Source organism: Papaver somniferum, chromosome 7, assembly GCF_003573695.1.
Source record: "Papaver somniferum cultivar HN1 chromosome 7, ASM357369v1, whole genome shotgun sequence".
Lineage (NCBI taxonomy): Eukaryota > Viridiplantae > Streptophyta > Magnoliopsida > Ranunculales > Papaveraceae > Papaver > Papaver somniferum.
In genome coordinates, this window is record NC_039364.1 from 231379409 (window position 1) to 231402673 (window position 23265).

The 23265-nt window shown below is 36.2% G+C and overlaps 3 protein-coding genes, 1 long non-coding RNA gene and 1 pseudogene across 5 annotated transcripts; 3 read left to right on the forward strand and 2 right to left on the reverse strand.

The window, feature by feature from the left end:
- The first annotated feature begins 2826 nt into the window (after nucleotides 1-2826).
- On the forward strand, nucleotides 2827-7069 carry LOC113293472 (annotated as a pseudogene).
- A 1135-nt stretch (nucleotides 7070-8204) lies between these two features.
- On the reverse strand, nucleotides 8205-12596 carry LOC113299804. 2 transcript variants are annotated; one of them, XR_003335188.1, is made up of 5 exons: nucleotides 12355-12596; nucleotides 11692-11743; nucleotides 11374-11518; nucleotides 9224-9359; nucleotides 8205-8587 (listed from the first exon to the last, which is right to left on the reverse strand). XR_003335188.1 is itself a non-coding variant. In XM_026548893.1 (4 exons), the coding sequence occupies exons 1-4, from the start codon at nucleotides 12437-12439 to the stop codon at nucleotides 9342-9344; spliced, it is 300 nt and encodes a 99-aa protein (XP_026404678.1). In that variant the 5' UTR covers nucleotides 12440-12595; the 3' UTR covers nucleotides 9033-9341. The 2 variants fall into 2 exon arrangements, 1 of the variants encoding a protein (XP_026404678.1); XM_026548893.1 differs by lacking the exon at nucleotides 8205-8587 and having other exon boundaries at nucleotides 9033-9359; nucleotides 12355-12595.
- Nucleotides 12597-13692: 1096 nt separating this feature from the next.
- On the forward strand, nucleotides 13693-14690 carry LOC113299805. The gene has a single exon (XM_026548894.1). The coding sequence runs from the start codon at nucleotides 13696-13698 to the stop codon at nucleotides 14503-14505; it is 810 nt and encodes a 269-aa protein (XP_026404679.1). The 5' UTR covers nucleotides 13693-13695; the 3' UTR covers nucleotides 14506-14690.
- An 874-nt stretch (nucleotides 14691-15564) lies between these two features.
- On the reverse strand, nucleotides 15565-16793 carry LOC113299806. Its single transcript, XR_003335189.1, has 3 exons — nucleotides 16658-16793; nucleotides 16048-16099; nucleotides 15565-15826 (listed from the first exon to the last, which is right to left on the reverse strand). It is a non-coding gene; the product is annotated as an uncharacterized LOC113299806 (long non-coding RNA).
- A 4956-nt stretch (nucleotides 16794-21749) lies between these two features.
- LOC113299807 (peroxidase 27-like) lies at nucleotides 21750-23263 on the forward strand. Its single transcript, XM_026548895.1, has 4 exons — nucleotides 21750-22033; nucleotides 22138-22326; nucleotides 22415-22580; nucleotides 22701-23263. The coding sequence occupies exons 1-4, from the start codon at nucleotides 21821-21823 to the stop codon at nucleotides 23105-23107; spliced, it is 975 nt and encodes a 324-aa protein (XP_026404680.1). The 5' UTR covers nucleotides 21750-21820; the 3' UTR covers nucleotides 23108-23263.
- The last annotated feature ends 2 nt before the right edge of the window (nucleotides 23264-23265 follow it).

The window sequence follows — 23265 nt, forward strand, 5'->3', positions numbered from 1 at the left end:
TGGTTGTGAGATTGTATCACTATTAGGTATCCATCGGTCCTCCCGTATTTTAGCCAAAGCTCCATTTTTACTTGTCAGATAAAATTACCCTTAATCATGTCTAAGCCTTTTTGGATGCTCGTCTAAATCCACGATAAATTCGAGGTTCTAGAGGTAACTCGCGTATTTGAAAAGTGTTTGACTTTAAGAAGTTGGACCCATAATTGATCTTGTTTAGTAATAAGTCCACTGACAAGTTTTGTGAGCAACGGTGTATTGAATTGGTAAGGGTTTTCAATTAATTAATAGCTAGACCTCCTTGTTCAATAGGCTTGTAGGTACTAGCCCAAGCTTTGTTAAACGCTCCCTGTCTTTTTATCCCGTATTTTTTCCACCAGAAAATTCTTTGAATACAGACAGTTGATCAAAGGTTTCTTTTTAAAGAGCAAGAACTTGCATTTGATAAGTTGGGTAAGCTTGTAAAATGGATTTTATCAAAAGCGTCCTACCAGCTTGAGAGAGGAGTTTAGATTTCCATCCTTGCAGAGTGGAGTAATACTTTTGGAGAAGAGGCTCAATATTTATTTCTTATCAAAGAAGAGAGGGGTACCAAAATATCTATCATTTTTAGTCATCAAATGGACTTTTTTAGAATTTTTGCTAGCTATTATTTCCCCATGAATGCAAGGCTACAATAAGCACTGGATTTTTGGAGGTTTAACATTTCATCTGTGACATCTTCGGATAAAGATAAGATGTCAAGAAGATTTTTAGCATCCCCCAGATTTGGTTTGGTGAATAAGAAATCGTCGTCGGCGAAGAATAAATAAGAGATATTCAGGGCGTTTTTGTTGACTTGAAGTCCGGATTTTTTTTTTTTTTTTTTTTAATATTCAATCTCTTTTTGAAGGAGCCTTGTAAAAGTTTCCATGCTGATAAGGAAGAGGTAAGGCGAAGGAGAATCACCCTGTCTTAATCTTCTTGAAGTGTTGAACTTTGGTCCGAGTGAACCATTGAGAAGGATAGAGAATGAGGTCGTCGAGATGCATTGATTAAACAGAATATAAATAGTGCCTTCTTTTTTTTGTGAAAATTCACTACACCATATCAAAGCTTTTGAGTGATCTAATTTATAATATTTTCTGTGATTTGTCTCCCAAGAAAAAAAGCCGATTGATTGGAAAATATTATTTTGTTAGAACGGGCTTTAACGGTTTAACCTATTCCCTAGAATTTTTAATAGGTATGAAATCCCCAATAGTGGATATTTTCGAGTAACCTGTTACAGGGGATGATGAAACTATTAGAGGGGCTGATATAATATGACAAAAAGGGTCATCTTTTAGTAATTTCAAAAACCCCTTATCTATATATTTTTTCATAATGGCTAAAAAACCCTTATTTAGTTAGTGTTGTTAATTGAATAGCTAATCGTTAGATTAATGAACTTTTTTTATACTTGGTGAAAAATTAAATCAGGTTAAGAGTTAGTTTTGGTGGAGAGATAAAATATAAAGTTTTTTTTTTTGAGATTTATTTCAAAAACCTAGATTTTGATTTATTCAACCAAAATGAGTGATTTCAGTGGCAAATTGGAGGTGGGTGAATCTCTATATGATAGAAAAATCATATTTTACAGATACCCCACGATGGAGATCCTATCATGGTTGATCTCTTAGCTCAAATTTCCGTTTCAGGGCAATTTACGGTTGGAATTAACCATAAAAGCCAATTGTAGGGGTCATTTACCGTTGCAATTATCCATAAAAGCCAACTGTAGGGGCCATTTACGGTTAGTATCTGAAGAACATCCAACCGTAACTGGTTAAAATTGGGAAAACCCAATCACGAACCAGTTACAGTTGGATTGTTTTCCTTCGAAACGAACCGTAATTAAGTTACAGTTCGTTTTTTAATGGCTAGTATCCAACCGTAACCGTTTACGGTTGATACCATTTAAGTCAAGTCGTAAGTTACGGTTCGTTTGTTTGTTGCTAGTATCCAACCGTAACTATTTACGGTTGCTAACGTTTAAGTCAAAGCCAACCGTAACCAAACTCAAAAACTTAAATTATTTTGCTCAGGAATTTTTATGGTTGGTACTGTTAAAATCAAAACAAACCATAAATAATTTTATGGTTACAAAATGAACCGTAACTGAATATTTCAAATAGTTTTTTAAGATTTACGGTTGGTAGTTCTTCAATCACCAACCGTAACACCTTCAGAAATTGAGTTTACGGTTGGTAATTGAAGAATAACCAACTGTAACCCCAAATGCAACCCTAATTTAATTTAAATTTGAATGCATCTGATCTAACCTAATTCAAACACAAAAAAACAACTCATGCCTTACACAACTCATCCGGGTTAATCTGTCTAGTGATTTAAGGGTCTGAAAAGAAATTAATGGAGATTTAAGATTAAAGGAGAAGAGAAAATATGAAGAAAAAAAATTGTTTTTGATTTTTAGTTTTTTATTTTATTGATTAGGTTTAAACACATTGTAGGGTAATTTAGTCTTTTCAAGGATGAGGTGAGGGTAATTTAGTCCTTTAAAGATGGAAGGGTAATCTAGACCTTTAACATTACAATAGGACACCCCCTAACTAATTTGGTGGACATTATTATTATGAGTTAGTCCCTCTAATAGAATCATCCGCCCCTATACCAGGTTACATTTTCGAAATAAGGGTTACGAAAGATTAGTAATGTTGTAATTTTTCACTGTTACGTTTTGATCCTAATATTCATAACGTATTTATTTTTTTAGTCCCTAGTACACTTTTACCTTTCATAAGATATTCCGGACTTACTCAAAAACCCTTGGAGGTGTTGTTTCTACTTTCTAGGGTCTATAGAAAGTTATTTCAATCGGTACGAAATTTCTGTATATGAACTGAGGGAACAAAATTGAACTAATCAACAGGTTGTTATTATTAATTCATCAGGATCGATACGCTCTGCTGTTGAATTCTGTAAATTTTATCTCACACGAAAATGGCTTTTATTGGGTTTCTGAAGATCTTCTTCAATGGAAGAAGAGGAAAAGGTACCGTATAAGCTAATTTTTTGTTTGAATACAAACAACATTTTACTTCCATAAATTTATTTGCATTATTATTTAAGAATCAAAATTCTTGTTCTTATTTAGGAAAGAATTTCTTTGACTGAACCACTTAAGTTCATGTGCCTTCGAATGAAGGTATTTCTTGGAATGCAGTAAAATAAGTGACTATTGAGGAGTTTTAGTTTAATTTCCACATACTTTGTTTTATTTTCATCATAAAGGTTCTTTTCCGGAATATGAATGGTGTTACTCAAATAGGAAATTACTGCATTTGAGTTCTTTATTAGGACAATCTTGCATTACATCTGACTCATATGTTTGCTGCAACTTGGGTTTAGGGACATACACAATTTTGAAGCAGCAAGTGTTTTCTTTGTTGTGTAGGTGGGTGCTAATGAAACATTGGATTGCGTCCTTCATGTACATGCTTAGACAGATTACACCATGCTATAAATTAAGACAATGGATAACAGAAAGAGGTGTAGTGTGGATTGATCAGCATCCATCTTGGTGTGGTTGAAGAGATCGATTTGAGAACATTGTAGACGGATCAATAGCAAAGAAGCTAGACAGTTTACTGTGTAAGTCCTAAAGTAAACAGAAAAAATAGATTCAGTTATTCTAGTACTTTACTGTGTTATTATTAAAAGTAATTTACTGTCTTAGTGGTGAGACACTTCTTGAAATTATTGAAACTTGTGCCAATCTTTACGTTCTCAATGCATCCTACATCCAGAACATCTGTGTTCTTGTGGTCAGTATTTTTTGTGCTGTTATATCTCCACTTAGATTTTGTCGCTCTCTGCTGGGTGGAAGGTCTGATTTATTTGAATGATTGTTGTCTTGTGTGTAAGTCTGTAAGACTGCCAGTGTTGAAGCTTGTCAAGGGATAACTTCGGCTTCAATGGCCACCATAGCTTTTAGTTCTTTGCCGGGGCCTTGGGTTTACATCTGGTGACTCTTTGAGAAAATTAGTCTTTTGTCACAGAAACTGGATCATCCACCATCTTTACAGTATTCTTCTAGTTTTCTGTTATGTGATTTTCTCTGTCTAAAGTAGAACTTCAATTTTTGTTTTGGCTGCTGGAACCTTTAGCTGTGGGTTATTTAACAGCAGTGTCGCTATACCTACCTCACTTGCATACCATCAGATTAGTGCATTGCTGACAGTAGAATTCTTATTTATATTTCCTCCATCGTGCTAGAGGTTCTTTTTTGTTCCCTTTCCTGAACCGCCATTGTTTTCTTTTTTTACAGATTTGCTGATATGAATTTTGCGAACACCTCCTCTGTTACCGTTTCTAATTTCCCCGCTCTTCATCGCATCAACCTCACTTCAGGTTTGTCTAAGTGAAAGCTACCATATCTCCTATATTCTCTTTTTTGGAAGTCCTAGAATGTTGGGACTCAGAAGTTGTGCTTTTCTGGTTGTGCAGAAGTTGGTCTTGCAAAAAGCAGGAAATCTCTGGTGTTGTGTTGCAATTGTTTGCAAGAAGTGAACATTACTGATTGTGGAGCTTCCGGGGAACTGTATTTGTGAACTTTTAAGCTGAGGGGGTGGTTGCTCGGTACTCAAGTCACTGGCTCTCGATAACTGCAAGGTTTGTGTAAACTACTAAGTTCATATTTCTCATTATCATGAAAAGTCTTACATTTGGCAGGCATAGAAATCATCCTGCATCTAACTCAGTGCTCATTATTATTTTGTTCAAGTTTACGCATGCGACGTGGTTAGTAATAGACACCAACTTGCTAGATACTGATCCTGACGTGCCTAGTACTTGCTAAACATAGATTTAACTTTGTACAGAGTCTAACAGTAGTAAGATTCAGCAGTAGTTCCCTAGTTTATCTTCGTGTTGGTTTCCGTGCCATGACTTATCTTGAACATGTTCATCTAGATGGTTGACACCTTAACGCGCATAATTTTGCCCTGTGAGTGAGTGAATATGAAATTCTGATTTGCCTTCTTTCAATGGGGTTGTTTTACATTTCTCTTAATGCAGATTCTACTGTTTAGTGGGTGCCTACTCTGGTAGATTAAGAGAACCAAAATTTAAAGCTCAGCCATCCCTTCGACGATGGTGTCTTCAATTGTTACACCCTACTTACAAACCAGAATTATTATTTTTTGCTGTAGGTTGGTCTTCGGTCGCTTAATCTAGGCCTATGCCCTAAATTGGAGGCACTTGACATTGACGCACGTTAGATGGGGTCGCTAGAACTGAAGGAATGTGGTGTTTTATTCGAAGCATCCATTCGTTGTCCTCGTCTTATGTCGTTAGATTCCATCTTGTGGGTAATACTTTTTCTTCTCTCTATTCCTTTGTGCTCTTTCATTAAGGTGCTTTGCTTAGTCTAAAATCTGTAATATTATAATGCATCCAATTTAAAGATGATTGCTTGTCTGCCACAACCGTTGCGTGCTCTCTTATCCACATAATGTTTTTGCCTTTTTGGTGTCTTGCCAATTTGTTGGTTCTGATAGTCTCTCTTCTTTGTGTTGGCTATCACATTTGAGATTCCTTGATTTATGCGATGCTTTCCTGTTTGCAGTTAAAGTAGCTTCCAGCGTTGATCCCTCTTCATGCATCTTTAGAAGCTGCTTGTTCTTTCCGAAACAGATTATCCCGCCATATAATGTGAAACTACAACGGGTTAGTGACCCTGATATAGTAGGGTTTTCTTTTCTTCTGTAGGTATTAAAAGTGCACGTTTGCAAGTATTTAGAGGACTTAAAAGAAGGCGTTCTTCCATCCCTCAGAGAATTGGACCTCTCATATGGTAGTATATGCCAGTCTGCCATAGAGGAGCTTCTTTCTTGTTGTACGCATTTGACTCATGTTAGCTGAACGGTGGCAACAATATGCATTGGGGATCTTCTTGAGGTGGCCCTCTTTCTGAATTACAGAGCATCATATCCCATTGTCTGGGGAGAATTAACGACCTACCAAACAGCTTGACCATTTATTACAGAATCTTAACTGCGTTGGTTGTTCTAATATCAAAAAGTAGTTATTCCTGAAATTTGCACTGTGTTTTCATTTGTCCTTACTGAGTCTTTCAGTGTGCAAATCTCAAGGAAGTTGATGCTGCTTGTTTTAACATAGGCTTCCCCAGTTTAAGGTACTAGCCTTATTTGTTGGTATCATATTAGTTTTAATCCTCATCCGCCATTATTATCTCCTGGATTTCTTCTGAACTGTATTCCACTTTGCTTTTGCTTTTCTCAGGAATTGTTGTTCCCTAGAAATACTGAGGCTCAAATGTCACAGATTGATAAGCCTATTCCGTCAGGTATGCATCTCTCTCTTCTCCCTCCCGTTCATAACAATATGGATACGAATTTATGTGCAGTATCATGGTATGTTGGGGTAATATACAGTGATGTACTATTGATATTTCTTCCTGACAGTTTCTAATTTTTGGTGTTTTTTGTTTAATTGACATCGTTGGGATGGTTCTAGTCTTGCCGCATTTCTGAAGAAGCAGTTGAAGTTGCAGTTTCACACTGCAACATGCTGGAAACTTTTGATATTCGCTTCTGTCCAAAGGTAAGGGACAGACCCTAATTTCAATAAGTTCCTATAACCATCTTGCTTTAATAATAATACGTAAATACAACTTAAATCCAACACTAAACAAATCTTGATCTTTTGCATCCCTGAAGAGATTCACTCAGTGCGCACGACAAAGTTCCGACCGGTATGTCCAAGTCTCTGAAGCATATCTTTAATAGTCTCATCCCCACTCCATAAAATGATTGCAGCACACCCCACCAATTCTTACTTGCCAGATCTCTTTCATGGTCTCTATGAAGTCACATTTCATCGACCTTCACCTTCGTCCGCCTTGAATTCAGTTTGTCCCGTTGTTTGATGCAATTGCAATTTACATATATGGTCCATTTTCTGTTGTTTTTCCTATCTGTTGTGCTTGATAAATCAGCTCCGCTCGATTAGGACGACAATAAAATCAAGGGAAATATATTTTTAACTTCGAGATTGATTTCAGAATTAATTTTTGATAGCCATACTGATTCCATTTGCTGGATCGACCATGTTTCTAGTAAAAATCATTGCTTGTGATTTAGATTGTAAATGGTTAAGACAAGTACTGGCAAGAAATTTCTCTTCAATTCTGAGTTATTATTACAGTGGGTAGAGATACTTATATCAAACAATATTTGTGGCCAGTTTCTTAAGTTTTAAAATGCTGGTAGTCCCAACTCCGAACGCATACTCAGTTTCAAGCTTAAAGTTTCGCCAAACTTCTGCTAACTTTTCCAACCAAATTTATCTCTGGTTAAACCATAATCCTGAACTGAGGTCTATCAAGGATGGCTTCACCTTGATGTGGGTGGGCCGTGGGGCTAACTCAACTCAATACTTCGTTTATATCCCCTTCTGGAATGATGACAATAAAAGTTAGTAGTAATTGTATTCGTGGTTCATGATCAGATGGATAGACCCATCGTTTCAAAGGGTTCACATTTTAGACCTAACGTTTAACGTTTAGATGGTGCCACGCATTTCTTACGTCCAGAATAACAAGACTTGCCACACCTTTGTATCTTCAGCCCAAAAACTGAAACACACATCTGTCATAGAGCTCCACAAATCTTATGTGTTAAAGCCTATACTCCTAAACTGAATGTTCCGAGCCTTTAGTTCAAAAAATGAAGAATAGACTGCTCAATTCGAAGCGAAGAAACCTAAATATGGCTGGTAAAATTATCATGGTAAAAATAAATCAACTTTCTTGTATGCTTATCAAATGAATTGTTTTAAAATCAGTTAATATACATAACAGTATTACTAATCTATAAAGAGATTACTGGTGGGGAAAAAATTAAAAAGGAAGTCTATTAAAAAACTGGAAATCGATTTGTAAACCTTTGGAGGAAGGAGGAGGTCTAGGAATAAAAGACATAAAAGAAGTTCAGGATGACGATGATTGCTAAGATTGGCTGGAGGCTAAAAGAGAAACCTGATTTTTATGCACCCAAGTCCTCAAAGCAAAATACTACCAAATAGTAACATTTTTTACATAAATAATACCCCCAACAGAAAAGATAGTTTTGGAAAGGGCTGTTACTAGAACTAGGAAATGGAGAAACTACTGATATATGGGAAGATTTATGGATACCAGGAACAAGTACACTGATTCATTAACATACTAATGATACTGAAGGTTTAACAAAAGTCAAGCAACTGATTACAAACAACAACACTTGGGACATAGAGAAGCTTACAAAATGTTTGATAACCAGACAATTGAAAAAACTAAGAAGCTAAACATATCTTCTGAAAACAGAGAGGACACAGCCCACTGGAAGTTCAATGAAAAAGGGATATTCTCAGTAAAAGTCATACTGAATAGAAATCTGGAACATGAACACTCCACCATCTGTTAAACATTTCACTTGGAAAGCAGCTCATGCCACACTACCAAACAGTACGCGTATCGCAGCCATCACTCCCGGAAATTGATACAAAATGCAATCTTTGTGGTGAGGATCAGGAATCTCTAACCCACCTATTCATGAAATGTAGCTACACCATTCAGGTCTGGCAACATTTAAACTTTGACATGCCAAAAGACTTCAGTATTGTAGTAGTTTATCTATTTATGGACAGCTGGTAGGATATACTTATCTCCCTCTTAGATACCTAAAACATGACAAAATTTACCTGAGTGCCGACCCTAACTACTGTATCTTAGTGTGCAGGACTTGCTAGTTTACAGGGATGGAACAGAACAGGCAAGTCTTAGCATCTTCTGATAGTTCTTCACCGTTGAAAGTATTTCATATACGTACACTAGATGCATGCAAATGTTTCAAATATCATTTTTTAGTTGAAATTAAAGATTTTGAATCTTAAATTGGTGTAACCAACCTTGCACACCAATCTTCCATAGAGTAACAATAGGAGACTCGTCTTTGTGAAATAGTTATGTTCTTAAGTCACAAATATTAAAGTTTTACGACAATCAAAAAAAGCATTTGGATTTCACAATAACAGCATTTAGATTGATTCACAATTGAGATGGTCTAACCATTATAATGCGATAAGCACCACGTAAGCTAGTAGCACCAAAAAAGCACACTAGTCATAGGGGACACAATATGATTTAACCCCTCCATTGTGAAAAAGCACAACTTTAACTGACCTTGGTTTTAAAAAAACTTTACAATTGATTGCTGATAAATTTCCCTACTCTGTCTTCTGACTGTGCAACATAATAACGTCTGAACTGCATACCCTTTAGATGACTGAAGTCTATTTTCTTAAGCTACGACAGAATTCTGTTACAAAGAATGAAAAAAATATGTGAGTAGGATAATTTATTCGGTCCCAATGAGAATGTTAAGGCTGCATACATATACAGAAGTGTCTGCAAAGATCTTTACATCAAGCAACAGAAGTGCAAAACATATACAATAGCAGATATAAGTGGTATTTGTATAGTATATGAAATTCCAACTGTAACAGAACTTTTAGATAGCCTGATTCATGCAACTGACGTAACATGGGAAAAATGTTAGCAGAATTTATGTACAATGCTGTTCTTTTTCTTTTCATATTCGTAGTTCTCTCCAATCAATACGTCACACCCTTGGAATATTAAAGTTAAAACAACTAGCTTGTATAGCGACAAATGCTAATTATATTTGATGGTAGCAAATCATTCGGAAGGACAAAGTACATGAGGGTGAAGCACCATCAGTAGTTCAGGATGGAAGCACCAAATGTAAAGGTTTCATACTCAAACCTAGTACTATTATGATGTAATTGTGCCAACTCATATGAGTATAAAAGATATGCATGTCAAACGTCAAACATTTGCCAACCACCTGGAGAATTTAATTGATTAGTTGTAACTTATAACACAAATGACAAGCTCCCGTCGGCCTCAGAATACCACAGTGCCAACACTCATTAGGTGAAGACGCTGTGAGTTTGAGTTACTTACTGGGAAACGTAACTACTCAAACAACGAATAATTGCAACATTCAGTTTGATTTCTCCTAGGAGATTGGTTTGTATCCTAAAGAGTATTTGCAATTCTTAAAAGTTTTGGACTCTAGCCAATACAGGATGAAAACACGTACAGGAAACAGTTTTAAGCATAGCGTAACCACAATGGATGTTTCAGTTATGCCAAGGAAAGGCCAACATAATCTAATTCATAAAAGCTTCTGACACAGAAAAAACATGGTATCAGAAACTATGCTTACTATTTGTTCCACGATTTCTATCTATACAAGTTTGTCAAGCTACAGTTATTCAAAATGAATTTTACAGGGAAAGGTATTCAAATATAGTTTGTTCAAGATGTGTTTCTGATGTACAGCTGTACTGTAAAGCACGGCAAGTGGGCCACACTTCCACATCTAAAACTCAAAGTATCATTTATGGAAGAGCACCAGTAAGTTCTACTAGGTTACGTTTACTGATGAGGTTGGTAATCCATGGGCATCATCCCAACGAAACAGATACAACATATAGCAGCAAGCCTGGACACTTATTCACTTACCAGAATCAACTGAAGATCTTTTAGGATTGGCAGGTAAAGCAGATTCAATATACTTTCAAAAGAATGGCCAATTGCAGATAACTCGATGGATACAATACATATTAAGAACATTAGGGAACATTAGCAAAAGCAGAACCAATATTTTCTCAAGAAAAACCTACTTTAGCACAGATTTAACTAACAGCTAACATTGATGTTGTGAAAGGACTGCAATTCCAGCTCACTAAAGCATCGCAAAACACAACGCCAGTTATATGCATATGGAGATGCTATAGAAACTGCTGATACTGCAGTTTCATTACTAAAAGGCCTCTCAAAATTTTATAAGAATGTGCAGGTTATGCGCGTTTAGAATGAAACATGTTCATTATGATACTTAAAAATCAAAATTGCATCTCAAAAATCCCTCAAATCTGTCTTTTCGTTTGCATTAATGGTGGAATATAAAACTAATTAGTCGCAAAACTCAACGAATACCTACAAAGTTTACCTTGTTTACTGGACGCAGGGAAAATAATTGGAAAAAAGGGGAGCAAGGTTATAATGACTGATGGGTCAGAAGTGAAGAGTTGAGTATTTTAAGAGAGAGTAACATCTTTTCTACTGTTGAGAGAAAAATTATTTTGCTTCGTATCATTCCAAATTTCCACATATACAGTTCTTTGCTGACGTCAGGAATGCATATTAGTGTAACTAACCACAGTATGTGTCATGAAACATTTCACTAAAATAAAATGTAATTCTTTAGATCAAAGGAAAGTAGAAATGATAAGATATCTTACAGTGTTGTTGAGCATATCTAAAGCCAAGTAAGCAGCTTTCTGGAAACGTTCTTTTTCTTCGTCTAACATTTTCTTCTTCTCAGTTGCAGACTCCTTGCACTTTTCAATTTCTTCCATTATTCCACTTGAGCTTTGATCTATTTCACTGTTTCAAGAATCATCAAAAATCTTATCTACAATAATCTACATGTTCGGAGTCTGCGACACTAATATACCGAGAATAATCTAACACTTTCGATGATATAATTGGAATATTGAATATGGAAGGACTATAGATACAAATCCTGCAGTTCGGTGCAAGTATGAGATCTGACTTACTTAGTCATCTTAAGCATGTTCTCCATTGCTGCTTGCACTTGTTGTGAGACATCTGCAATCATCAAAAGAAAGCAAGCAAAACACAGCAAACATTACACCAGTCACCAAAAGTAGATTAAGAAAATCAGGAACATTTAGTGGATACGTCTAATTTATAGAAGCAAGACCAATTAACTACTAAATCGAACCAAATTTGGCAGGATTATCAACATTTCAGGAGCTAATAAGTACACTTCTGTGTTGAATTTGAGCTAATCAAACAACAAAGTGCTTCAATCTCGAAATCTATATACATCGACAATCTAATGACAGCATTTCTAAGCAAACACATTGAATCTTCATTTATTAACAAAATCCTCACAAATAACTATCACTGTCACATATCAAATTTCAACCAAAAACTTCAAAATCAGATACAAAGTTCATCAAATCCTCCCTAATTTGACGAACTTGAGGGTGAAATTTTCGAAATCCAGAACAAAGACAAAGTTCATCAAATCTTCCGTGATTTGTCGAAATTGGGTGAAAATTTCAAAATCAACCACTTCACTTTCAACCATAAAGAATTGAACAAGATTTCGTATAACGGAAAATCACCAAAAATTGAAACATCATTCAAACGAGAGTACTGTGAAGTTTTTTTGAATAGGATGGTTTACTTACCATAGACGAGAGATGAGAGCGGAGTATCAGCTGCTTCTCTTTCTTCTGTAACTACTAGAGCTAGGGTTTGTGAAGGAGACGACATGACTGGTCAAGATTTCCAAGGATTTTTGGAGAGAGAAAATGAATGACAGGAAATGAGAATTCCCAAAAATGAATGTGTAGGTACGATTCTGCTTTTTTTCTTTCCTTTATTGGAGGGAAAGAAAGTGTAGCGAGGGTTAATGATATGACACCAGCAGCGCACAATAGAAGTTAGGAGGTGTTTCGCGTGAGGAGAGAGGAACCAGTAAAACTTTCAGACGGCAAGTGAAATGTAAAAGTAAATTGGTTAACTTGCACGGTAATGCTGTCTCAAAACTTGAGCCGTCAATAATTTACACAATGCCTACTCGGTAGCAGTAGGCTGATACAATATCAGCCAAACCCTAGCCGGTATCGTATCATACCGCACTACGTTAGCTCGAAGACCCAAGGCAAAAATTTTGGGTGGTGGAATGAGGGAAATCCAGAGTGTATTCTTAGGATGAAACTACAAGCAGAAGCCGAAGACTTGGAATTGTGAGACTTTTGGGAGTATTATTTTCTGTACTAAATATCTTTTGTTTTGGTGATTATTTGTTCTATCAGAAAACAAGGAAAAAGTAAGGGCTTGTTTGGTACAGTTTTGAAAAACAGTTTTCAAAAATAGTTTTCCACTGTTTTAAAAACATACCCTTTTTTCCTTGTTTTCATTTTCTAAAAATTGTTTGGTAAACTGTTTTTGAAAACAAGGAAAACCAACTAAATCGGACCAAATGTAAAGATTCGTTTAAGAGATAGTGATATTAGCCATGACTCACTTGCAGTCATTCCCCATCTCTTACTTTGTTCTGAAAAGAAGAAAAGAATAAAGAAAAGAAAAACACAGAAAACACAGAAAACAATAATTCGTTGTTTTCATTTTTTTGTTTTTAAAAACAGAAAACAGATAGAAAACATTTTCTGAAAATGTCCTTACCAAACGCGTTTTCTCTTGTTTTCTGTTTTCTCTATTTTTAAAAACAGAAAACTGTTTTTGAAAACTATACCAAACAGGACCTAAGAAAACTGTTTTTGAAAACTATACCAAACAGGACCTAATACTCCGTATCTTAATATAGTTTTTTTAAAGAAATTTACAGCTTAACAATATCGAGGATGATCAACGGTCAGGAATAAGAACTCGACGAACATGGTAGTGGGCACAATAGTATATGTTTCCTACCGTCCAAAATTAGAAGAAGAGGGATGATAACCTTATCATAAAAAGAACAGAAAAGGAAGGGTCCAAAATGGTTTGGTTCTGATTCGATAGAATCGATGCATTCAGACTTCGGTTTTCAGCTAACAGAAGTCATGGCAACTGCTACAGTCATCTCTCTGACTTCAGCTACATCATCATATTTACTGCCTCCCAATTCCAAGTGTATGTTAGCCAGGAAAAGAGCTCTATTCTTCTCACCGTTACATCACGTCTCTTCAAATTTTGCTTTCTCTTCTTCTCTACAATTCAAAAAATGTAGGCAACCCAGAAGACCAGTAATTAAGGCTGCAAGAACAGAGTCTAAAGCGGTTATATTGGGATCTAGAGCTCCTGATTTCCAGCTTTTAGAGCCCCTTACCGGAAAAACTTGGGAATTGGACGATTTTGATTCTCATCCTGCGTTACTGGTTATGTTTATTTGTAACCACTGCCCATTTGTAATACACTTGAAGCAAGACATCGTGAAACTTACCAACTACTACATGAAGAAGGGGCTTGCAGTTGTTGCTATCTCTTCAAATTCTGTAGTTACGCATCCACAGGATGGTCCTGACTTCATGGCAGAAGAAGCAAAGTTATTCAAGTACCCGTTTCCGTATCTTTATGACGAGTCACAAGATGTTGCACGAGCATTCGGAGCTGTCTGCACACCTGAATTTCTACTCTACAAAAAGGTTGGCAGAAGACCATTTGAGCTCGTATATCATGGCCAGTTTGATGACTCACGGCCAAGTAATAATATGCGAGTTACTGGAAGGGACTTGAGCATGGCAATAGATTCTGCTCTCAGTGGGCAGCCATTGTCTTTTGTGCAAAAACCAAGTGTTGGATGCAGTATAAAGTGGCATCCTGAGAAAAGCATGTAATCTGTATGCACCTGTCTCCAACTGTGACGCATCTTACGAAGACAATTATCCTGAATACTGAGAAGTGAAAAGACTTCATTTGGAATTTGATGCAACACAATGTACCGTTATGCTCATTTGAACAAGTTATCTAATGTGTTGCCATAAAATGTGAATTCAAACTAAAATTATGAATTCAACTTAAATGCACATGCCTCTTCAAATGTACAGTTAAACACTGAGGCACGGACGCATAGCATGGGCCATACTTCCATATATTAAGTTTGAAATATCTAAAATTCATAGTATCGTCAGGCAGGAGCACCAGTAAGTTCTACTAGGCCACATTTCCTGAGGTTGGAAATCCACTGGCATCATTCCGACAAAACAGATACAACAAAAAGCAGCAAGCCTGGAAAACTTATTCACTAACCACTTTTCCAATTGGCAGGTAAAGCAGATTCAATATACTTACAAAAGATTCTCAATGGCCAATTTTGCACACAAGACTCAATAGATTCGATACATTTTAAGGATATAGCGAACAGTTGCAAAAGCAGCAGAATTTCCTCTAGAAAAAAAACTACAAAACAGATTTAACTAATAGTTTCATTGATGTTGTGAAAGGACTATAGTTCTAGCTCACATAAGCATCACAAAAACAAAGACAATGCCAGTTATAAGAATATGGAGATGCTAAACTGCTAGCATTGCAGTTTCATTATTAAAAGGCCTCTGCAAATTTCCTTAAGGGTGTGCAGGTTATGCATCTCACGTGTAGACATGTTCATTGTGATACTCAAAAATCAAAAGTGCACCTCAAATGTCCCTAAAAATCAGGGACGGACCCAAGAAGGATAAATTTCCCTTTAAGGCCCGCGCTAGAAGGCTTGGTCGAGCAGATTTTTTTTTTTTTTTTGGCTTGTGGACTGCAAAAGCTACCCGGGCTAAAGCCTCCTTTAGCCCAGTGATAGGTCCGCCCCTGCTAAAATGTGTTTTACTTGCGCTAATATGAAATATGAAACTAATCAGTGACAATAATTCAATGAATGCCTAGTAAGTTTAACCTTGTCTACTGGATGCAGAGAAAAAAATGGATAAAACAGGGAGCAAGATTACAATGACTGATATGTGTCATGAAACACTTCACTTCACTATGAAATGAAATTTCTTTAAGACAGAGAAATGATAAGAAACATATCTTACAGTGTTGTTGAGCATATCTAAAGCCATGTAAGCAGCTTTCTGGAAACGTTCTTTTTCTTGTCTAACATTTTCTTCTTTTCAGTTGCAGACTCCTTGCACTTTTCAATTTCTTCTATTATTCCGCTTGAGCTCTGATCTATTTCACAGTTTTTAAGACTCATTAAAAATCATATCTAAGGTTCTAAAACAATAAAGTACAACGCTCTCATTGGGTCGGGTGAACTGATAATCTACACAACGGAGTCTGCAACACTGATATTAATCCAACACTTCCGATGATACAATTGGAATATTAGATAACGGGAGGACCAAGTATACAAATCATACAGTTACATGCAAGTATGAGATATGACTTACTTAGTCATCTTAAGCATGTTCTCCATTGCTACTTGCACTTGTTGTGAGACATCTGCAATCATCAAAAGAAAGCAAACAAAACAACATCAAACATGACACCAGTCACCAAAAGTAGATTAAAGAAACTCAGGGACTAGGACACTCGTTTAATTTAAAGAACATAGGCTAATTAACTACTAATCTATGTTCAGATTGGCTAACCCAATAGAACATCTAATCACACAACAAAGTGCTTCAATATCTAAATCCATGTTCATCGACAATCCTAAAAACATTGAATCTTCACTTATTAACAAAATCCTCACAAATCTCAGCAACTGTTACACATCAAATTTCAACCAGAAATTTAAAAAATCTGATACAAAGTTCATCAAATCCTCCTAAATTTGACGAACTTGGGGGTGAAATTTTCAAAATTTAAAACAAAGTTCATCAAAGCTTCCCTGATTTGTTGAAATTGTTTGAACTTTTCAAAATCAACCACTTCACTTTCAACCGTAAAACATTGAGCAAGATTTCGTATAATTTAAAGAACATATAACGAAAAATCACCAGAAATTGAAACATCAAACGAGATTAATGCGAGGTTTTTTTGAATAGGATAGTTTACCATAGACGAGAGAGATGAGAGCTGAGTATCAGCTGCTTCTCTTTCTTCTGTCACCACTGGCAGTGGCGGAAATAGAAAATGAATGATGCGCGGCTTGAAAACAACTTGACTTAATTTGGGATGGCTTCAACCTATTGTTTAGGGTTGATCTTTGTTAACCAAACACAAATACACTATAAAAATGTAAGTTTTTTTAGACTTTGGGCTGGCTTAAGCCAGCCCAAGTCTCTACACAGTTCCGCCCCTGACTACTAGAGCTAGGGTTTGTGAAGGAGACAACATGACTAGTCAAGATTTCAAAGGATTTTTGAAGAGAGAGAAAGTGAATGAGGAATAACATCGGGATTGATAATCCAGCTGTTCTAGAATAACATCGGGATTAGTAATGAGTGAAAGTGGGGCCCATTACATGTTTGACATGGGATTTTCTCTCGGGAGATAGACTCGGTAAACCTATCACTTCCGGGATACGAAGTCTATTTTTTCCTTGGAGCTTGTGTCCCTGCGGAGATCGTATTGATAGAGTGCTGCCACGCTTGTTCTGTCCTTGTAAGGTTAAGCAGATCTGCACAATCTAAGACCTTGGCTTCTTCTTCTTCAAGCTCTGTGAAGGCTAGAAACTGGAAATTAACTAGATTCCAGTGAAACGCTATAGCCATTCCACGTATGCATCTATCTAGTAATAGATGTTTAAATCGGGTAATCAAATTTCACACTTTTTCGTCGGGACGCTGAGTGCATCCTCCCAAATCAATCACGGTGATTTTCTTCTAGGCCGAGTAGAACTTATTTAGAAATGGATGGACCATTTCTTTCCAGGTTTTGATACTTCTCAGCTTTAGGTTGTCATACCATGTAAACGCGGTGTCTGAGAGGGACTTTGGGAACTTCTTCAAACACACGTTGTGGTCGTTCACATAGGCATCCATGGAAGATATGAAATGATTGATGTGTTCTCGAGCGTTCCTTTGCCCCATTATACATTTTGAATTTTGGTGATGTGTGTAATCTTCTGGAAAGTAATACTATGTCACTTGTACCGGGGACAGTAACTCCATAGCTTGTTGACAGTCATGCTTGATCATATGGTAATGTGCCTCAAGGAATTTGGAAATTGCGTCTTTTGAGGTAAGTGATGGCAATGTCTATTTAATGTTGTCCGCTTCCATTCCTGGCATGGTGTCTCTTCCTCCCTTGGAGAGTTCTCTCCATATTGTTTCCCTTGCATCTGCTTGATCATGATATGTATTTCTTGTTGTCTTGTCATATGCACGTCCAACTCTTTAAGTAGACAAGTAGAGTGCACGTGTGTTGCACGTCGGCGAACAACAATATTTTTCATACACATTATGATTGTAATCAATGTTTCATTTGAAGCATTCTGGTACAAACATGATGTCGCAGCCATCTTTGCGGGCATTTTCTACCAATGTTGCATCTTTGCGCTGTTGTACATAGCGTTTAACACCAATGCCAACCCAAATGGTCCAGGATGTTAAGTCATAACAACCTAAATTTCGCTAGCCTATCCCTAGAATTTTAAACACAAATGTCAGAATCAAAAAAAATATGAAAATTGTGCCAAATCCATTTTATGCTGAATACAGAAACCTTGTCGAAAACAAAAATTAGATTTCAGAATCATATACGCAATCCCAAGTATACCTCATGAGTCTTACATGTTCATTTAGTTTCCATAAATGTCCATCATTTAACACCAAACAGTTTGCAATCCAACCATGCACATGAAGAAAAGATTATACACTATCACATCCAGCGAGGTATAGCTAGAGGTGACTTAGGTACTAACCATGACATAAACTGAGCCTATCATGTACAGGTGCAAGTGCAGTGGCTGCCGATAATTAGTAGAAACGTGCATTTCATTTGTGTGTAACAAGCTAGTTTTCGATCTAACAGTTGAAAGATATTAGCTTGAATCTAATCAGGTTTTCATCTAACGGTGACTATTGAATGCTTTGTTATCAAGCTAACATTGATTGCAAACCCTTATTTGAAAGACTATATAAGGGAGAACTCTAGCAACTGGGAAACCTAATCCACACACCTTCTGTGTGATACTAGTTGTGCTAATCTAGAGTCGATTCTCCTTTAACCTTTGGTCTCTTCTTCTAAACCAGGTTAACGACTTAAAGACTTCATTGGGATTGTGAAGCCAGACCGATACTACTTTCTCGTAGTTGTATGATCTGATCTTGTTGTTTCTATCGTACGAGTACAATTGTAATAATTGGCTTGAGATTGATATCTCTGATAGGCAAGATATAAAAGAAATCACAAACACTTCGTCTCATCGTTTGTGATTCCACAATATCTTTTTTCTATCTCCAAACTCAATATCATGATTAAATATTGTTGAAGCTATCCTTACATGTTGGATACAATTTCAGACCGTATTTATCCCTTAGATCAACCGGGTGACGACATTTCTGGCCAATAACTCATAGAGATGGAAACACTTCGCTAACTTGTAGATCGCTTCGGTATGGCTGCAGAATTTTCATCTTATTCGACTAGGACATGCGTAAATGTGAAAGAAATCGATCGACATTTTCTTAATTGAGTGTATGCATGACTCTGTAACTTTAGTAAGAAACCAATGCTTCAAACATAAGTTCACAAGAGATATAATGATACTGACTAGAAAAATGCAGTTAATAATTCTGCACCCACAATGAGTTACTTAGATCTATGCCAGTGCCACCTACTGTGTGCAGTTTCATTTCTTCAAACATCTCTTTTAGGTATTTATTCTTTAGATTATGTGTATTCATTCTCTAATTATCATCGTTATATGGTTGTTTAGGAATTTCAGAAGAAAAAAAATCTCACTCCTTGGTAGACCTTCTTACCAAAATAATAGCTCAAAATCTCAAGTACCATATAACTAAAAAAAATAATCTCAGATTCATATTCAAGAAAGTGAAAATGAAACAAAATCAAAACAAAATTCTGATGTAAATAGGTCGATTTAACAAGATAATTACATAACATAGAGGGTTAGGGTTTCAAGTAGAAAATGAAGGAGATGAAGATGAAGGACAAAATGGAAGTGTATAAATACCATCTGGATATGATACAATCATCACTATACATCTCTGCGAACTTGCAAATGAAGGAGATGAAGATGAAGGGGAACCTGAAAGAGAAAGGTAGGAACTAATGAAGGGAAAAAAAGATGGTTGGCTCAATATATTTCGACTTCTCCGAATATGTCATAGCATGATATATCGTAAAACCTAACCTAATATAACCTAACTATTACTTACTCGACCAGGGAGGTTAAATAGGTAAAAGGGTGAATAAACTCGGTCGATCCACCCTATTCTCCAACACCCACATGGTTGAGGCTTTTTAAAAAGTTAGCCTCCTTAAATGACCTTTAGATGGAATAGGTAATATTCCAGAGGTTTGCTCAAAATATCAAGTAGTATTTTAGGTTTCATAATCCAATTGTTACCTACTACTCCCTCCGTTCTTTTCTAATAGGCCAGTTTCTATAAATAAAAGTTTCAAAAAAATAGGCCAGTTTCCTAATTGGGAAAGTCAAATGTTATTTTAATTTTTTGGGACCACTTTTCTCTTAACTTATTTTGATGACAAGTGTCATGTGGATCACTTCACTTTACTTCTTTTGTTAACAAGTGTCATGGGGACCATTTCACTTCACTTCTTTTATTGACAAGTGTCATGAGGACCACTTTCAATGATTAGTTCACTTAATTTTCTTAAATTTCGTTAAAAACAAAACTGGCCTATTAAAAAAGTAAGGAAGGAATATAAGGGAGTATAATATAGTGCAAATTTTCACAACTAACATCTCCTTGGTCCTTTTATTTGTTTATTATACTATTTGAATTGTCACCACTTTACCTTATTCTATCATTGATCGTGGCTACCACAAGCTCTAATTTATTTGTTGTTCATATAAATAAATGATTATATTATGTGAGATCAAACACGAAAATTTGAAACGGAATTCATTAATTCGGAAAACTAATCACCAGGTTAGAAATTACAACTCAACAATAAAAAAAATTAAAAAGTCGGACTTGCAGAACGGGTGGAATTAGGTAAGGACAAGTAGGGACGGTATGTTTTTGTTACTTTGTATTTTCGATCTTAAACTCATTATAATCTCAAATTTCCAATAATAAAAAGGTTCCTTGTTTATCATTAAAAAAAAAAAATCCTCACCTCCCGACTAGCTACTACAATTTGTTCGTTTTAGATTTCTCCATGCGCCAGGAACTCCATCTTTTTTTTTTTTTTTTTTGGCTCCTTCACGTCTTAAATCCTAACCAGAGTTAAACTGGTATTAATATCTAGCCACCAATTCAGATAAAGGGCTAGAAACCAGAATGGGCAGATCTACATAGAACTTTCCTACTAATATTTTTCATATATCATAGTGCAAGCTTGCAGCCACATACCAAATGAAACAATTACTATATGCTTCACATAAATGTTGCTTAATTATATCATAAAATCCCATTACCAGTCTTGATGATCAACTACAACCAATAATAGCCTAGAATGTCTCGTTGACTACAGCTACCTACTACCAATGTTACAAACTAGCCAATAGGATATAATTTAAGTTGGCTGCTCGTCTTATGATGTTCATTGGCTTAAATTATTCCTCTAAGCGAGACACCCTTAATTTGGCTCGATCCGGTGGATGCCATTTTCCCATGAATTTTACGGCATTATTGGTAAATGATAAGTTTACTGCACCGTGGTAGGTACATAGTTCATACATAGTTCTCTTTCGATGGACAATAAATCCTCGTCAGTACCCTGGTCCCTGCCCATATGTTAAAAGTCAAACCATTTACTTTAGTCCGGTGAGTATATTTATACTGCAGAATGTTAACCTCTCTACCTAACCCCAGAAGATGATAATTAAACCACTATCATATTTATTAAGAAGTTTATTAATCATATTTTAACCCACGATGACAGCCATTCCACTGTGACATATTCAAAGAAGTTTACTAAGGTTTTAAAACCCATGTTAGTACTATATATACATGATGAATTGTTATCATCTTCATCAGTATCACTACTATCATTTCAATTCGTTGCATTACACTGCTCTATTAGGAGTTTTTTCATCAACTCCTTGATCATCAAACAGCCATGGCTAGTACTCTAAAATGTATTTCAGTTTTGGTTCTTGCTTTTCTTGTTATAGACGCAGCTAATGGGCAAGGTCTGAAATTGGGTTTCTACGCAAAGACATGCCCCAATGCCGAGTCTATTATTCACAAAACAGTCGCTTCATATGTTTCCTACAATCCTACTTTCCCTGCCGCGTTATTGAGGATGCATTTCCATGATTGTTTTGTCAGGGTATGCATTAATATATTATCGCGTAATGTATTCGTAGCTACTTTCTGTATTATGAATTTGAGTTAAGTAAATTAATCTCTATTTGTGATTGTATATATATGCAGGGTTGTGATGGTTCGGTTCTTCTTAATTCGACAAGCACGAATCAAACTGAGAAAGCCGCAATTCCTAACTTATCCCTGAGAGGCTTCAGTATTATCGACGCTGCAAAGGCTGCAGTTGAAAAAGTGTGCCCCGGAGTTGTTTCATGTGCAGACATCCTAGCATTGTCTGCAAGAGATTCAGTTGCTATGGTAACTAATCAGCTAATTGATTAATTATAATGTACAGATTGATCTACATGCATACTCTAAATAAACATTTTTAAACTAATCGATACAGATTAAAGGACCATGGTGGAATGTACCCACTGGGCGAAGAGATGGGCGAGTATCGACCATTGCAGATGCTTTTATACATCTACCACCACCATTCTTCAACGTCACTCAACTGAAGGCATCATTTGCATCAAAGGGGTTGAATGCGAAAGACCTTGCAGTCTTATCAGGTACAGATGCTTATATTTATGAATCAGTTTGCGGGTAAACTCCGAAACCGTGTCCATTGAGTTTGAGGTTCAAAAACTAATCAATTTTGTTTATATATATGTGTATGAATGTACCAACAGGTGGACATACAATTGGAATTTCCGCTTGTGCATCATTTTCACAAAGATTGTACAACTTCACTGGCAAAGGAGATTCAGACCCATCACTGGACAGCGAATATGTACCACGATTGAAGAGCAAATGCAAGCCAAACGATATCACGACTACAGCCGAGATGGATCCTGGGAGTTTCAAAACATTTGACTCAAGCTACTATAAGCTTGTTGCTAAGAGAAGGGGATTATTTACATCTGACGCAACTCTTCTTGACGACCCTGAGACTAAGGCTTATGTTAGGAGTCAAGCAAGAAACAACGGACCAACTTTCTTCAAGGATTTTGCATTGTCTATGGAGAAGATGAATGCTATTGAAGTTCTCACTGGTAATGCTGGTGAGATTAGGAAACATTGTGCTTTTGTTAACTAAGAAGCAGCAGTCAGATTTATGACTTCTCTGAAGACCACAGAGAAAATGAGAGATTATATTGTTGTGATATGATTTATTTTTTATTTTTGTTGTAATTTGTATCATTTTGAGCATCATTCGGCATTTGTTATTATGAAAATTTCTGCTTTTGCTTTACT